Genomic DNA, 18803 nt, shown 5'->3' on the forward strand with positions numbered 1-18803 from the left:
TATAATTTAAGTTTCCATAAAAAGCAAAATTTTAAAATACCTGACATCAGTATAAGGGGATTGTGCTACAGCAGGGAAAGTCCCCAATCCACTTCCAGGAGGCAGAGAATTATGTGAAAGATGAGAACTGGGTCCAATAAGGCCATTCATGAGCGGCATGCGGGAAAAAACATCTTAAAGGAAGAAAAACAATCATTTTATTAAATATTCATAAATTGTAAGATGCTTAAATATTTGAAATGAAATCTTTTAATACTATTTTAAACTAGTGGTTTTTTTTCAATATTATACTATATAATACAGAATAAGGGGTGATAAGCTTGGTTATAAAATTTTGAAATGTGGTCTTTAACAATCACACTTCCCTAATTTCAGTATAATATACAAATAGTTCTACAGTCCAACAGCTCTACATTTTCAATGCAAGTCTAGAACTTGTTAAAAGCAAAACTGACTTCTAACTCAATTTGTCAAACAGAGGAATTGTGTACATTGAGTGGAATACTGTGTGTTTACTTAGGACATACATTTCCTGGTAGGCAGTAAATATGTAATACGCATTAACTACAAAAACAATGAATTATAGGTTTGAAATTCAGCTTCTCTTTCAATACTTTATCATCTTCTTTTCAAGTAAACATTAGGCAAATGTAAGATTTCCTCGTTCTTCCCTACTACCATCAAGGGTATCGCTACCATGTTCATGTGGATTTCAGGTATTGAATTCAGACAGTCAGGCTTCATATAAGAGCCTTACCCACTTAATTGTTTTGCACACCTTTAAAAATGCTGAAGTTTCATATAATTAGGACAAACAAAAGCTGAGTGGTAAAAACATGCTCATAGCTGTCGCTATCTACCAGTAATACACCTCTTCTAAGTCCACCATCTCTGGTGCTAAGTACCATTCTGTAAAGTCTTGCATGTATTAACTCTGTAGCTTCACTAAACCTTAAAGTACTTATGTGTTCCTCCATTTAAGAGAAACCATGTGGAAGTAAAAGATTTTTAAAGGTCTCACGAGTAAACAGGAATGCATCTCTCCTTCATTATAAATTAAAATAATTAAATTTTAGAGACAAGAACTGACTATATAGCCCTGACTGTCCTAGAAATCACGACAGCAGTCTTGCCTCAGCCTTGGAGTGCTAAAGTTCACCATACCTGATACATAGTTAGAGTTAAGAGAGTCATTTTCTTCAACTCTACAACATCTATCTAAGCTATAGTAGTTTATAGAAAAAAAACATTTTGAGAATGACTTCATGGAAAGAATAGAACACTTATCTTTTACCTGATGAAACATCCACTTACATTATCTCAACCTTCTTGAAATTCCCTTCTCTGCTTCTTAACTTTCCATATTACCATTAACAATGCCTCTCTGCCTCACTTCTCATTCTAAATGTAAATTAAATTTACATTCTGTTTCTAACAACAAGACCACACGACATCTTTGCACTCGCTCTCTTTACCCTTCTCACTTTTACCTAACCTTTTAAAATGGAAAAGATAAGCTGGGAAGTGGTGGTGCACACCTTTAATTCCAGTATTCAAGAGGCAGAGGCAGGTCAATCTCTGAATTTGAGGCCAGTCAGAGCATTTCCAGAACAGCCAGGACTACACAGAGAAATCCTGCCTTTAAAAAACAGACAACCCAACAAAAAATAAATAAAACATAAAATAAAACAACAAGAGGGGGTGAATAAGAAGCATTATAATTACCTACTGTAAGTTGGATGGGCTGAGAACAGATATACAATTCAGTAAATAGCTCAGGAATCTATACTCTGTTAGCAATATGATTCTCTGAAAAAATACCTCACTAATACCATAGCTACAGTTTGTAACACTAGAAAAATAACATGTATTCTTTTATCTATAGAGTTGACTTACTGCAACTACCTATAAATCAGAATGAGGTATGTATGTCCCATTTCTACCAAAATAAAAGTCATAAACATAGGCACACATACATGTACACATAGAGGGGTGGAAGGAAAAGGAGAGTATCCCATTGCACATGGTTTTAATGCATCCTCTGAGAAATCTTGGGTTATAGATTGAACCTGCTTTACACTGCAAATTGTGACTAGCAGATAAAAGAAAACTGGTTAAACAAAAAAAGGCAAATTTCCAAAAACGTTCACAGGAATTTAAAAATGGGCAAGTCATTAACTGACTCTGAACAAACATCCTATGATGAACAGGACGAGAATCTAATCTTTGAGGAGATCACAAGCTAAAAAGAGAAAGTTATCACCTCAAAAAGCATTTATATTTGTGCCACTCTCTACAAATGAAAGCACATGGGGGGTAGGGTTAAGCATGTTTGACCTCTGAAGAAACAATAGTAAAACTGAGACCTGATTTGTTGAGTTTAGTTGTTTCACAGAAGGTATAGTCACCCAAAGAGAATAGTCACCAGGTGTGGATGAGCAGGATGAAAAGTGAGTTAGGGTGGGACTGAGGAAAGAAGAGAGGCCAGGCACCATTACAAATGGTGCATGCAAATTTAGGAGCAAGTCTGGTCTAGCCTCAAAATGAATCTTATGTGTTAGACAATTTCATGGAGTCCGACTGGGGGAAGTATTTTTCCATCATTTGCAAAGTGGGTTTTCTCCTACAAGTCTGTGCCATGTGGCACTAAGGAACAGGGCAGTGTATGTGCATATGTAATAACACCCATGGCTTCAGCTGGATACATCAATTAGTAAGCTGCCCGAAGAGCATAAAGAGCTGGGAGAGAAGGAGTGAGGATGGATAAAGGCAGTGCTTGTTGCCAAGTCTCACCACTTAACTTAGATCCCCAGGATCCAAATGATGACAGGAGGGAACCTACTCCTGCAAGTTATCCTGTCTTCCACACATGCACCAGAGTGGATGTGCCCACACAGCTATGCACACACATGAATAAATCAGAAAAGAAAATTTAATGGGACTCCAAAAATGGTTTGGAGCAAGATGGTTTAGTGGGTAAAGCCTGTGACCAAGGGCCTGGACAACCTGAGTTCGATCTCTGAGAACAACATAGCAAAAAAAGAGCCTTGATTCCTGCATATTGCCCTCTGACCGTTAACTCCCTCCCTCCCTCCTTCTCTCCCTCTCTCTGACTGACACACACACACACACACACACACACACACACACGCTTGAGCACATATACTCTACATAATAATAGAAAAATAATCTGGACATTGTACTGCTCTCAATAAGCAAAGAAGATAGCTCTTAAAAAACATCAGCTGAGGCTGATCACCTGTGCACGCCCTCCCATACACCTGCAAATACACACACAAATAAATTCATCTTTAGAAGGTAATAACATACCCTGATTGTGCATTGGCAATAGCTGCGGTGGATGAGGAGGCTGTGGTAATGCACCTGGCTGAGTGGTAGGACTAAGTACAGCAGTAAACAAGTCTTCAACATCCTTTCCTCCAAGCTCTGGGTAAAATAATCACAGAAGTAACATGAAAATTATTAGGGTCATTCAATGTGGAATGCCACTTTTTATAAAGTAAAACAACAGAATACAAATATACCTGGAATTTTATATAACTTTCCAAGAATTGCTCCTAAGATTAAAAAAAACAGTAATAATTACCTATTCAATATATGGATATAAAATAGCATTTAATTAATAGAAAAATTATGAAAGCAAGTCCAAGTGTAAAATTGCATGCAAAAAGCTTTCAAGGTCATATTTACTCATGTCTTTTAGAAAGCCTAGATGTAGGGCAAATATTTTACCATCTGTGACCATTTTGTCTAGCTCAGGACTGAGGATCCCATCTAGCTGCTCTTCACTTAGCGGTCGTGAACTCTGACTGACACTTGGCTGAGGCAAAGAGGAAGCATCATCAGCAATGGGGCCAATATCTAAAAGAATAAGGTAAATAAATGAAAAGGTGAATCCAACACATGCACAAAATGGACAACACTATCTACATGCATTAACACACAATACTGATTTAAAAGAAGCCTATACTCCTGAATTATAATTATCAGAATTCTGGTAGTACTTTGGAAAGGCTATTACTAAATTTAGCTACAATGTTTACATGATGCCTAAAGTTATCTTTTCTTCAAAATAAATATATTTCCTGAGGAACAAAAGAACATAACTGATTTCAACTTGGCAATATCTACAAAATCTAAATGCTTTTAAGAATACATAAGACGCAATTACATGAATAACTGCTCTAACTTGAAAACCAGTGGTATCATCAGGTCAACTGTCAAATACAACATGTGAGTCAGGAATAATAAGGTTTGGCATAAATTAATTCAAAGATGCACACTCAGTATTACAGCTTCACAATTATCTCTTGTAAGTAATTTCAATTATTATTTTAAATATTTCATAGCTATAATCTGAAAATATAAATTATGCTCATAACCTTATAACATCTAATAATAGTAGCCTATCATCTATTCGTACTTTCTTAATACCATTAGTCTTACATTTTAGTCTGTATTTAATATTGTATTAGAAACTATTATTCAGGTAATATTATAAACTACTGCTATATAAGAACCATTCATTAAAATTATTAAGGAAGTCATTGAAAGCACTATGCTTTAGCTGTACACAAAAAGGGAAAAGCAAAGTATGGATTAGTGACGCATTAGCACTACTAATGAACACGCATGCACCTACAGGTTGCTCCAGCTGAGATCACTACTAAGAAAGACTACTTCTAGTCAGTGCCATCCATCGCTCAGTTCTTACCAAAAGGGAAGGGTGAGCTCCCAACCTGGAAAGTGCATAAATCAAGACCTACAAGACCCAAATCAAATAAAATGGATGATTACCACAGAAGTGGGAAGGGAGGGAAAATACACAAAAAGATGAGAAAGTACAGCAAGACTTTTAAGGCAACATGCCTTAAATCTGATGCAATTAGGTAACAGGGATGAGCCAACTTGTTATGTCCCCTCCTAAAGCCAGTCCAAGAAGATCAATACTGGCTTTTTTGACACAGTCAAAAAAAAAAAAAATCAAAGCAAAACATCAAACCCACTTCCATTATTGGGAAAAATAAAAGTGTTCCACATCCATACAGCTCTTAAATCACAAAACAGAAATCAGGCAAACAGTATTCATGTATACCTGAATGATCAACTGATTTTGCAAGATCATCTGAGATTATTCCAAGAATGTCATCATCTGTGTTTAAGACTTCAGAAATATCAGCTAATGGGTCATCAGCAGTACCTAAATATAGTAAGTATATGAAAATTAAGTATTTTCCTAGACACAATATTCTAAAATGTCCTAAGTATCTAGAATATAGCAGCTGCTGAGGCAACTGGCAGAGTGATAAAAATTTAAAACCATCACGACTTTAAGGAATTAAAATCAAAGGTGCTTATTTTTTGGTTAACAAAACATTAAAATTTTAGATTTTGTTTTCAAGACTGATGTATACTGACAAAAAGACATAAAAATTGAAGACCATTAAGCAATAAAAATAAAATCAAAATCTTGTAAAATAAAAATTAATTTATTACTTTGTGGAATAACTAAGAATGACATCTAGAAATACAGTACAATGTTAAAAAAAAAGCATGAAAAATGGATTTAGTATTCAGAAATTTCTAGTAAGGCATAAGCCAGGCATCTACTACTTCTGTTCCTGTTTGTTGAGTACTGACTGTTAACCAGAAGACTTTCTTAATACCAAAGAACTATGTCTATGGACATTGTCCAAGTCACTGGAACAAGATGAACTGTTAACAAATGACCTGTTCTCATGGGCTCACTTGCTCATAAATAACAATGAAGTAAGGAAATAAAACAGGCTGTGGGGGATATATTTGAAAAATGGCAGAAATGACATTTCCAGAGATGACTGTCCACAGGTAGATTTTGCTACACCCAGTTTTCAAGTCTCTTTAAGACTTGAAATTTTTTGCTAACATACAAAATGATGCTTTTCACTATAACATTTTAATACACTTGTATTATGCTTTGTACACATCAAAATTACAGCCCCTATCAGCTGGTGCCTTCTGTCCCACACTCTCTTATGCTTTCTCTGTACAGTCAGTCATCTGTTGATTGACATCAGCCTACTTTTACATCCTTGGTATTGTGAAGCTACAATAAATATAAATATGCAAGGATTTCTGTGGGAAGCTGACTTCAGTTCTCTTGGGTATATATTAAGTAGTTGCACAGCTGGATCATATACTAGTTTTGAGTTTCTGGACAAACCTCTATAATAATTTCCATAGCGGCTGTACGACTTCCCATTACTACCAATGGTCTCTAAGAGTTCCATTTCTACTGCATCCTTGTCAGCATATGTTGTTTTCTCAACCCAGCTATTGTGACTGAAATCCCAAGATAGTCCCTCCTCTCATTTTTTGAGACAGAATCTCACTATGTAGCTTTTGCTATCCTGGAGAGCCTATGCAGACCAGTCTGCCCTTGAACTCACAGAGCTCTACTTGCCTCTCTATCTCCCCAGTTTTGGGCTAAAAAAGTGTGCCATCACATCAGTTAATGTGCTATTTCTTGATGGCTAAGGACGTAGAACATTTTTCATGTATTCACGAACACTGATATTTCTTCTTTTGGAAACAGTCTCTAAGTTTTCCTGTTGACTAACTAACAAGTTTTTTTTAGGAGGTGTAGTTAGCCTTTAGTTCCTTATGGAGTTTATATATTAATTCTGTCAGATACATAGTTGACAAAGATCTTCTCAAACTCTATAGGCGATCTCCTCACTCTACTGAGTGTTTCCTCTTCTGTACAGCTCCATTTTTATTTCATGCAGTCTTATTTGTTGTATCTGGAATTATTTTCTGTAATATTAGTGCCACTTTCAAAAAATTCCTTTTTTATGCCTCTATAAAGTATTTTTATCAATATCAGTTAGCTTCAAGTATTATAGAAAGTTGTTTGGGGGCTGGAGAGATGACTCAGATGTTAAGAGCAGTGCCTGCTCTTCCAAAGGTCCTGAGTTCAATTCCCAGCAACCACATGGTGGCTCACGACCATCTGTAATGGGATCTGGTGCCCTCTTCTGGCCTGCAGGCATACACACAGACAGAATATTGTATATATAATAAATAAATAAATATTCTTTTAAAAAAGAAAGATGTCTGATCCACTTTTAATTGGTTTTTCTATAGTAAGAGATAGAAACTGAGTTTCACTATCTACATGCAAATATGTACATTTCCCAGCATTACTTGTTGAAGATGTTACCTTTTCTTCCAAATTTGTTTTTGGATAGTACACAAATATTGGGTAACTTTAACTGTATGTTTTTATTTCTGCATTTTCTATCCCATTCCACAGATCCATATGCCCATATTTTGTGCCAGGATCATATTCAAGTTGCAATAGTTCCATAGTATAACTTAAAATCTAATTCTGTGGTAATGCCTCCATATCAGCACTATTGTTTCTGCTAAGGACTGTGCTGTTTATACAGGGGCTTTGATAGTTTCAGTTGACTTTTTCCCCAACTCTTTGAGGAACTTACTTCATTGTGACTTTATTAAAGAATGTAATGTCCTACAAACTTTAGGCAGTAAAGCTAATCTCACAATATTAGTTTTGTGGACCTATGAACATGAGTTATATTTCTCTTTCTTAGTGTTATCCCCAATTTTTTTTCATTGTAAATGTCCTTTATCTCCCTCATTAGGCTTATAACTGTGTATTTTGGTCTTAGTTACTTATTGTGAACGGGACTAGTTTTCTGACTTATTTCTTAGCAAATATGTTATTAGCATATAAAGATAACAATTTCTTTCCAACTTTTTAATCTTTTTATCTTGCTTTGTTCCTGTACCATAATATTTCAAGCACTGTACTGAATAAAGAGACTCTTTAAAAATAAAGAGTACGAAAAAAAAATAAAGAGTACGTACTCTTACTTGATTTCATAGGGAATGCTTTCAATTTACTCAATTTAGTATGCTGACTATAAATTTTCCCTATTATATCAGGTATGTTCCCTCTATGGCTAACATCTTCAGAGCTAGTATTTTCATGATTAAAGAATCATGAAGAGATATTTAACTTTGCTTTCTATGGTTATGTTTAAGTTGTTAATAGTCTCTTGATTTGGATGGTGGTGGTACAAGCATTTAACCTCAGCCAGCACTTGGGAGGCAGAGGCAAGTAAAGTTTGAGGCCAGCGGCTATAAAGCAAGTTCCAGGACAGCCAGGACAGAGAGAGAGAGGGGAGGGAGAGGAAAAGTGGGGAAAGGGAGAGGGGAAAAGGGGTGAGAGTGTGTATGACAGGGGAGAGAGAGAACGAGAGCACATGAGCGCTCTGCCTGGCTGCCCTTCTTGAAAAGCAGCAGCCCCATATGCAGTGTGGAGTCAGTATGCAATGTGTGGGGCTAAGGTGGAGTCTCTCAAACATAAATATGAATCCTGATGTTGTTGGAGAATAGGTCTGGCAGGAATGAGAATACATGAAAGAGACACTTGCACCCACCTTCTCTTCAGCTTTCAGAGTACTGAAAGAGTGGACCCCAAGAAATAGGATTTCTCAAGGAGTCTCATGCTGGGAGAAGGAAATGAATGTGAGTTTGTCTCCCTGCAAGAGATTTCACACAGTCCGACTTTTGTCAGACCACCTTGAAGGAGAGATCAGAGTCTAAATGATGATGGGTCAATGATGGGCGAGACCACACCCTCCCCATGACTGACATCTGTTTAAACAAAAACCTCATATCAGGACCTGAGAGATGGACTGGGGAGGGGGGGTGTAGGGGAAGAGAGAGATCATTGGACTTCTCTGCTCTTCTTACTCATATGACAATGTTACATCTCTTCTTTGCTTTTCACTTTCACACTTGTCTGTTTAACTGGCCTAGAGCTCGATGGCCAAGTCTAGCTCAGTAGAACTGTCAGGTCTCATGTTTTAACTCTGTTGCTGGTTTTGAGGTTTTTATTTGTTTTGTTTTGAGACAAGGTCTCACTGTTTGTTCTGGATATCATAGAACTCAGTATATAGATCAGGCTAGCCTTGAACTCATAGAGATCTGCCTGCCTCTGCATCCCAAGTGCTGGGATAGACTTCGACTCTTAAAAACTCCAGAGGGGGGGGGGGAGGGAAGAGGAGGAGGAGGAGGAGGAGGAGGAGGAGGAGGAGGAGGGGAAGGGGAAGAGGAAGACGACGACGACGAAGAGAAAGAGAGAAGAGAGAAGAGAGAAGAGGGGAGGGAAGGAGGAGAGAAGGGCAGCGGAATAGAGGAGAGAGATTTAAATAATAGGTCATACGTGAGTAATAATTTATGCAAATTCAGCATTTTCTAGCTTTTATAGTTTGATTTTCCAAGTATCTCCTAATTAGCCACTGAATTTCTTCAGTATCTGTTATGTTTCCTTTTTCATCACTAGTTTCATCTCCTTTCGCTTCACTTTGAATCTTCTGTCTTTTTTGGTTAATACACTTAAAAGTTTGTTAATACTCTCTCTTCTACACTTAGTATGGGAAGGAAGGAAAAAGCATGCACAAGCCTCAGTCTGTGTGAGTGGTCAGAGGAAGACTGCAGGAACGGATTTTCTCCATCCACTATGTGGGACTTAAGGATCAAGCTTCAGCTTAGCAGCAAGCAGAGGTAAGAGGGTCTCTAGAGTTGGAGGTCAGCCTGATCTCCATACCAAGTTCTGGATAAGCCATGGTTACACTGCAACATTCTGTTTCAAAACAAAATAAGACCATCTATATTTAGGGTTACTATAGAAAGGAGTTTGCTAATTCAAGTAATTTTGTGATTGTTTTCTTAACTGATTCCATTGTTGGTTCTCATTTTTCTAAATTATTTAGAGAGCTAAATAAAACAAAGGACAAAGTAGGTGAAAACACTGTACACATATGGGAATCAGCTATCCTAGCTGACACAGAAGGCCAAAGTGGCTAAAGGAATCACAGCGAGAGTCAAAGAGACAAGATGTCATAGCCAGTGCAAGAGTGTGGTGAAGACTGGGCTTTGCTGTTGAATATGAGGGAAGTATAAGAATACTGATAGACACGAGCAGAACAGACTGGTGAAGAAAAGAAGCCTGGCAACATTGTGCCATGTGAATGAAAGGTAATGTGAGTTACTACTGCATGGTAGAAAAGTTGAAATAGTTGAAGTTGACTTTGGAGTTTATTTTTAAAGTAGAGACCAAACTACGGAGAAGTAAAAATGAAAAATGTGAATAATGAAAAGAGGAGGATTCTAAAGATTTTTACATAATCAAGTAAGAAAATAAATAGTAAAACTCCTACTAAGGTTACCAGTAGTAATTACCTTAGCCACTCAACTAAGAATATTTGAAAGTTTTAAGCTTTTTCAGTGTATTTTAATTAAAGGCAACAAATTTTTTTTAATGGCATAAAAATAACACTCCAGGAGCTAGAGAGATGGTTTAGTGATTAAGAATCTTTTTTTTTTTTTGCACTGGCAGAGGACACAGGTTCAGTTCCCAGTACCCACATGTCAGCTGACAACCAACTATGACTCCAGTTCTGGGAGATCCAATGCCCCCTTCTGGCCTCCGTGGACAGTGCACATACATGGCGAACAAAACATAAAAGGCGGCAAAATATTCACATACACAAAAACAAATAAATCTTTAAAATACACACCATACCCACCCACCCACCCACACCACAGAACTGGGGAGATGGCTCAGTGATTAAGAGTACTTCCTCTTGCAAAGGACTAGGTTTGGTTCCCAGCAGCCATACTGTGGTCTATGACTATCTACAACACCAGTTCCAGGGGATCCAAGCTCTCTCTGATTTTCTAGTGCACCTGACATGCACATATCACACATACATGCAGGTTAAACATCCATATTTGTAAAATACATAAAACTTTAAATATATATTTATAATACTCCAAATTAAGTACATGAATGAAATACTTTCTACAGATTGGTATATTTAAAAGAAAAAATACTGTAGTTATGAGGGGACATCTATGGCTACTCATTTTCTATATGTGTGTGTGTATGTGTGTGTGTGTTTGCATATGGAAGGTACTAAAGGCCAATTTCAGTGTCATTTGTAAGGTGCCACTCACCTTGTTCTTAGTAATAAGGTCTTTTGCAGGCCTGAAGCTTGCTAAATAGACTAGGCTGGCCATCAACAAGCCCTGAGAATCTTCCTATCTCCACCTTCCCGGTACTGGGACTACTACCATATGAAACCATGTCCAATTTTTTTTGTGTGTGTGTGTCCATGTCCAATTTTTTAACATGAGTTCTGAACTCAAATTCAGGGCCTTTAGTTTACAGGGCAAGCACTTAATGAAAAAGCCCTTTTGCTTTTAAGTAATGAAAACTTACTATATAAAAATTATATCGCAAACTTTTTAAGACTAGGTTTTAAAACATCCATCCCTGGGGCTGGAGTGACGGTTCAGCAGAGAAGAGCACTGGCTGCTCTTTAAAGGGACCAAATTCAATTCCTAGCATCCACATGGCAGTTCACAACCATTTCAAATTAAACTCCAGTTTCAAGGGATTTGTGCCCTCTTCTGGCCTCCATGGGCATCATTTGCAAACTTAGTGCACAACATACATTCAGGTAAAATGTCCACGTACATAAAATAATAATAAATATTACATTGTTAAGTGTGCTCATGTCTACATTAAATAAAACTTTCAATAAGGCAACTTTTCATTCATTAAACTTTCTATATACAGGCAAGAAGTAGATTAATTTATGTTTTTTATGTTTTGTAATGAGTGCTGTTCTAGTCTAAGTTCTGATCTTACTACAAAATCATCACATCTTAGGAAATTTTATGTAAGAAACTCTTGTATCAACTTATGTCCTATCCTTTGTCCCCATCCAACTCAGACCTTATCCTCACAAAATTCAAATGCAAATAACAGCCATTTAACTCAAGTCACGTCATAATACTTCTAACATATTCTTTGAAATAACTAGGTCATTATAGAATATTTAAAACATATGAATAAGAACTAATGAGTACTTAAAAACATCATAAAATAAAACAAATTATTTGTATGAATCTGGTAAGACTAAACAAAATCATGTTTCCATCTTTCCATCCTTTGTTAATCATTGTTTATTCGCCTGAGAAGAGATAAAACTGCCTGCAATTATTTCAAGGAAGTCAAATCAAAAGTAAAAGTTTGCACATTTTGTCCTTTGGTATGTAAGACAGCCCTAAAGATAGAAAAATCTTCAGGTACTCAAATCCCTTAAATTAGTCTTTTGTTTTTGCAGATATAACCTATAGCATAAGGAAGTCAATTGTATTTCATGACAGGACAATATGGGTAAAATAAACTTTAATTACTTAATACTGAAAGTCATTATTTAGTATACTTCTACTTACAATATTTTTTCTAAAATGAGTTTATAAAATTAAAGACTTAACAAAGTGCAAAACAAAGCTTGCCAGGAAAAAAAAAATCACACTATAATTGGTAGTACTATAGATTCCAAGGAAAAAAACATTGTGATTGTAACTCTTAAATTAATATGAATACTGAAAAACACACGTGTTTTCTCTCTTTCCTTCACTTTATATTTTTCTTCATGAGGCTGAAGGCTTTATGCTGCCCAGACTGCCTCTGAACTCACTACATAATGGATTGTATCTTGAACTTGACCCTCTTGCTTCCACTTCTTAAATGGAAATATAGGCACATGCCACTTCATCCAGTTTATGATGTACTGGAATCAAACCCAATGCTTCATGCATGACAGCTAAAGATTCTACCAATTGAACTACATCTTTAGCCTCCTTCATGACTCTAGTTTTTAAAACTGTACATGCAAGTTTGTATAGATAGTATATATATCCTCCCTCCCCCCCCCTCTCTCTCTCTCTGTGTGTGTGTGTGTGTGTGTATGTATGCACGTGCACATACACCAATGCATGTGTGCATGTGTAGAGTTGTGTAGCATGGAAGACAATCTCAGGTGTCATCATCAGGAAAATCCACCTCCCTTTAACACAGAGCCTCACTGGCCTGAGCTCAACAATTAAACTAGAATGTCTAGGCAGTAAGTCACAGTGATCTTCCTGCTTGCACTTTCTCAATATTGGGATTACAAGTAAACACCACCATATCCAGAATTTTCATATATTCTAGGGTTCAAACGTAGGTCCTTGTAACTGCAAAGCAAGCCATTTACCTAAAGAGCCATCGCTCAACTCTCCCTCTTCTGATTTTAATAGTACCTACATGCCCTACATCCGCACAGTGGTTCTCAACAAGGAGCAATTTTGTTCACTAATGATTTAAGAATTACTGGAGACAGACAGACAGACAGACAGACAGACATACATACATACATTTGTTTAGGTCTTTTGAGAGACAAGATCTCACTATGTAACTCTGGTTTTTCTAGAATTCACTATATAGACCAGGCAGGCTTTGAACTAATAAAGACCTGTCTGACTCTGTCTCCCAACTGCTGGGATTAAAGGCGTATACCACTATATTCAGAAGGAGAAATCTTTAATAGTCATGTTCTCAGGAGATCAGAAGTGACAATAATTATACACTGGACAGCCCCTTATCACAACGATGAACTAACTGGTTCAGAGTGTCTTTTTGTGGTGAGAAACTACATGAGGATATATCATACTATATACAAACAATTCCCAACTGGAGACATTCATTTTCCAGCTTTTGTTTACTTGTTTTGTTTGAGATGGTTTCTCTTTGTAGGCCTGCCTGTCCTGCAACTTGCTTCGCAGAGGAGGCAGACCCTCAAATGCACAGAGATTCCACTGCCTCTGCCTCTCAAGTACTGAGATTAAAGGCACGTGCCACCACTCCCAACTTCATTTTGCAGTTTTTGACACATCAGAATTTCTTTAAGGTTGTGTAGTTGACACTGTCAACTTTTAACAGTTAAAGTATAAACTGAAAGGTTTTTTCTCACAACTCCTAATTTTGGTGATTATCATACTGGTAGGTTAATTTGACAAGTCATTTGAAAAGTCTTGTAGAACTTTCCACTAAAAATGCTACTTTTATTGAATATAAATTATATTTCAATAAAGTTAACCTTAATGTATATGAAATCAAACAAAAGTATTTATAAGGAGTGTTTATATTAACTAGAAGGTAAATGACATATGGCATAAAGAAAATACCTGTGAATTAATCTACATACCCTGAGTTCCAGGTTTTGCTGAAGCAGAAGATGAACTCAGTAGCGGATCTGAGGAAGTATCCAAGAAACCTGTTTTATATGAAAGCTGAGCTGCATCTTCTGATAGATTATCTAAACTCGGCTTGTTTTGTCTGCTGGTATCTAGAAGATCTTTTCCAAAAAATGCTTCCTAGATAAAGATGAACACATAAGAAAATAATTAGTTTTAAATTCTATAAAGCTAACATTATCCTGTCATCATTTTGACAAGAAAAACTTTGCATTTCACAATATAAAAACTGAATACAGAAATATACAAAGATCCTGTTTCTTTTTTTTTGGGGGGGGGTCCTTTTGTGTGTGTGTGTGTGTGGTTTTTTGTTTTTTTTTTTTTTTTCGAGACAGGGTTTCTCTGTAGCTTTGGAGCCTGTTCTGGAACTAGCTCTTGTACACCAGCTGACCTCGAACTGATATAGATCCGCCTGCCTCTGCCTCCCTAGTGCTGGGATTAAAGGCATGCGCCACCACCGCCCAGCAATCCTGTTGGTTTTGTGAAAGTTGTTGAATTAATTTTGATACATTTGTCAAAAACAAACTTAAACAAATATAAATACAATGTGTCAAATGTGTTTCTAAAAATTGCAAAATAATTCACTTAGAATTATTCACTAAGACTCATCTACAATGAAATTTTGAAACTGATAGATGTTTCTGATGTTATTGGCTTCTTAATAGCACAGGAATAGACACAGCTTTACAAATATAATCAGTATGTATAGCTTACCTACTGAGGATAACACAAGATTCTGATCTACTAATCCAGGATTTGCACACCTCTATTGTCTGCAGTAACCTCACGCTGAAGCATACCCACATCAGAGGATGTATGCTATGAATCTGAAGTACTTAGGTCCATGTATGGAACGTTTGTGATCTAGGAAAGGCTGCTAACTTCCAGTTAATTTACTGAGATGAACATTTCTCCACTAGAGGGGCAGAGCTTCAAGGTGAGTTCTCAGAACTCCTCAAGATCAACACAGAAGACAAAAGGAGAACCTCAGAACTTCCCTTCATTTGTTTCAACTCAGCAACCCTGAATTAGAATATTTCCTACTCTGGTCTCTCTGGATTCCTTTATCTGGATGCCTTTATTTGGCAGGAGTTAATAACATTATATACCTGCCATATACACACAAATAGAAGGCTCAAAAGTACTTTCTTTTCATAACTCTTTAAATAAAAACGGCCCCAGTGTTCGTAGCAGGAAGATAGATCAATATTCACATTACAAAATGAAGGGGAACAATGGGCTGTTGTTTCTTGCAGCACTAGAAACTGAAGTTGTAATTTGAAACTCAGGCCTCACACATGTCAAACAAGAATATCGAACTGGACTATATCACCAGACTTAACAACAGATTTTAAAAGCATATAAAGAGGACTAGTGAGATGACTCAGCAAATAAAGGTACTTGCCAGAAAGCATGACAGTCTCAGTTCAATTCTTGGGAATCACACAGTGGAAGGAGACAACTGATTTCTGCAAGCTGTCTTCCTCCACAAGTGTGTCATGGGATTTGCAAGTACACATAAATATTTAAAAGCATATAAACCCTTATTATCAAAGAAAAGTTCTGAAATATATGCCCAAAATATATGAAAGAAAGGTCCAACGAAAGGTGCAAATGAAGACTTCTGTAAGAATATAAAATAAATTACACAAAATTGGAAGGGGGCAAAAAATGTTCACGCAGGCTGGTTTTATGTTAACCTGACACAAGCTACAGACACTTTGAATGTCCCCCACCAAAACGGCCTGTGGGCAAGCCTGTGGTGCATTTCCTTGACTGACTGTCATGACAAGACTCAGCTCACTGGGGATGGCCCAGGCTGGTAGCCCCAGTTGCTCTAAGAAGGCAGGTTCAACAGGCAATGGAAATCAAAGACAGTAGCAGTAGCTATCCACAGCCTTTGCTTTAGTTCTTGCTTATAGACTCCTCCCTGACCTCCCAGAGTGTGACCTGAGAGTTTCAAGCTGGGATAAACCCTTTCCTCCCCAAGTTGTTTATGGCTGTGTTGATTTATTATAGAAATAAAAATCCAAAGACAATGTTAGTAAAACTAATTTAAGAACAGAAATTGGAGGGCTTAGGCATGGACTCAGTAGTGAAAGTGCTTGCTGCATTATTGTGAGGAACTGAGCTAGAATCCCCAGAATCCACGTATTGTCAGAACAGTAGCACATGTCAGTAAACCCAGTGTACCTATATGGCAAGATAGAAAGCAGAGATGGTAGAATCCCCAAATGCTCATGTGTCAGCTAGTATGTTACACACAGTAAAGCAGCAGAGAACCTGTCTCAAACAAGATACAAGGCAAGGCCCAACATCTGAAGTGGTCCTTTACTTCTCTCTATTCAAATACAATGATACATGATACACCAGCACATGCACACATACCACCCCCCACCCCACAGACACTGGATTAATTCTGGAAGATATTTTATATCCTATTCAAATATTTTAGCTATGAAAATTGTATTTGAAAATCTACAAGGCCATAAAAGAATGCTGAAGAGCATAAAACATCTTTGACGTTTAGAAATCAATCACTGATGTAATTTCATAAGTATAAACTTCAATAACCTGACAACACCAATAAAAATACTTTTAATGAGTCATGATGACTTTCCTGATATTTAATGTTTGTAATACTCTAATGAATTTGATAAGCTTTACTTTTTTTTGTTTGTTTTCAAGTCAAGAGTTCTCTGTGTAGCCCTGGCTATCCTGGAACTTGCTCTGTAGACCAGGCTGTCCTTAAACTCAGAGATCTGCCTTCCAAGTGCTGGGATTAAAGGCACATGCCACATTTGGCATTCCTTAGAGTTAACATCAAGAGAAGCTCCAAGTGGTTTTCAACTAGACAGTGTGGCGAACTCTAAGAATGAACCACAACAAGAGTACAGACCTAAGCCAGGCAGTGCTGGCACACGCCTTTAATCCCAGCACTCGGGAGGCAGAGGCAGGCGGATCTCTGTGAGTTCGAGACCAGCCTGGTCTACAAGAGCTAGTTCCAGGACAGGCTCCAAAACCACAGAGAAACCCTGTCTCGAAAAACCAAAAAAAAAAAAAAAAAAAGAGTACAGACCTATGGCAAGATCTCTTTACAGAGACATGATAATACATATGCACCATGGCATGTGTGAATCTAAAGGACAACTTGTAGGGGTCAGTTTTCTTCTTCCTCAGTGTAGTTCTAGGGATCAAACTTGGGGCATCAGGCTTAGAAGCAAGAACCATATTAATTAAGCAAGATTAATATTCAGTATTTTTAGAGGCTCCTTTAAAACCAGACATGTTGGTTCTTACCTGTAGTTCCAACACTACAGAGACAGGCGCAAGAAGATAAGGAGTTCAAGATCATTCTACACATCAAGTTTCAGACCAATCTGGTCTGCATTAAAAGTGTCTTTTAAAAATAAAGAAAATATAAAAATCAATTAAACACACACATACGCACGCTTGTGGGCACATACACACAAACATACACCAACAACAAAAAAACAAAAAAAGGAAAAGAAGGAAACGAAAGAATGGCCAAGAAAGAGAGCACATTTAAGTGCTCTTTTGCAAATAGATGGCTTCCATACTTTGATGTAAGCTAAAGGGGTTTCTAAATATGGATTACAGATAGCAAACAGATCCACAAGTAAAGGAGCAGATCAATTTCTCAGTACATCCCGAAAAGAGTTTCAAGAAAAGGTAAGGGGTCCAAGTGTAGGGGTGCATGCCTTTTATCCTGGTTGTTAAAGATATAAGAAACCAAACTCATTCATATTAGAAAGTGAACATGGCGCTGGAAATAGAGAGATGGCTCAGTGGTTAAGAGCACTTGTTACTCTTCCAAAGAGTCCCAGCATCAATATGAAGTCTCATAATTCTATGGAACTCCAGTTTCAGGGAATCCAATACCTTCTTCTGGTTTCTGTGGACACCAGGCAATGATGTAATACACAGACATACTTAGACATACAAAGTATTCATATACATAAAATAAAAATAAAATAAAATTACTTCATTTTACCCTGTAAGAAATATGCAATTAAGGTCTTTTTGTTATTGTTAAATTGTAAAACAGCTAGTAGTACTAACTACTTCAGTTAGTAAAGTGTGTGCCAACAAGCATGAATCCAGGGTTCAAGGCCAGTAAGGTTAAAAGAGACACTGTATGTATAAAAGAGCAAGGAGAGGAGAGAGGGAAGGAGAGGAAGATTTACAGTAGAGGATTAGTTTATTAGTTTTTAAAAACAGATTATAGGAATATATATTATTTGTAAGACCAAGAGCCTATTAAAATTCTGCCTTAAAAAATATCAAGAGCAAGTGGTACATGTCTTTTAATTCCATCAGTCAGAAGGCAGAGGAAGACAGACCTCTGAGTTCAATGGCCAGCCTGGTCTACAAAGTAAGTTCCAGGTGACCTAGAACTGCACAGTGAGACCCTGTCTCAGAGAAGACAGATAGGTCAGGGATGAGGGGTCAGGGTAGGAGGAGGAAGAGGAAGAAGAAAGGGAAGGAGAGAGGTGGGGGGAGAAGAATGAGAGGAGAGAGCGAGTAGAGGGTAGGGAGAAGGCAAGAACAAAGAAGCACATACAGACAAAACAAACAAACAAAAAAAAGGAGTATTT

General features: G+C 37.2%; 1 protein-coding gene across 1 annotated transcript in view; it reads right to left on the reverse strand.

Moving 5' to 3' along the window:
• Kmt2c (lysine methyltransferase 2C) overlaps window positions 1–18803 on the reverse strand; it is a 224335-nt gene that overhangs the window by 52268 nt on the left and 153264 nt on the right. Inside the window, exons 28-32 of the mRNA XM_041640535.1 lie at window positions 14136–14304; window positions 3754–3882; window positions 3546–3578; window positions 3331–3447; window positions 41–173 (exon numbers count right to left, since the gene is read on the reverse strand). Coding sequence (XP_041496469.1) covers window positions 41–173; window positions 3331–3447; window positions 3546–3578; window positions 3754–3882; window positions 14136–14304 — 581 coding nt within the window. The remainder of the gene's footprint in view (window positions 1–40; window positions 174–3330; window positions 3448–3545; window positions 3579–3753; window positions 3883–14135; window positions 14305–18803) is intronic.

This window comes from Microtus oregoni, unplaced genomic scaffold, assembly GCF_018167655.1.
Source record: "Microtus oregoni isolate MIOR12 unplaced genomic scaffold, Mior012 000064F_ref0000363, whole genome shotgun sequence".
In the NCBI taxonomy this organism is placed as follows: Eukaryota; Metazoa; Chordata; class Mammalia; order Rodentia; family Cricetidae; genus Microtus; species Microtus oregoni.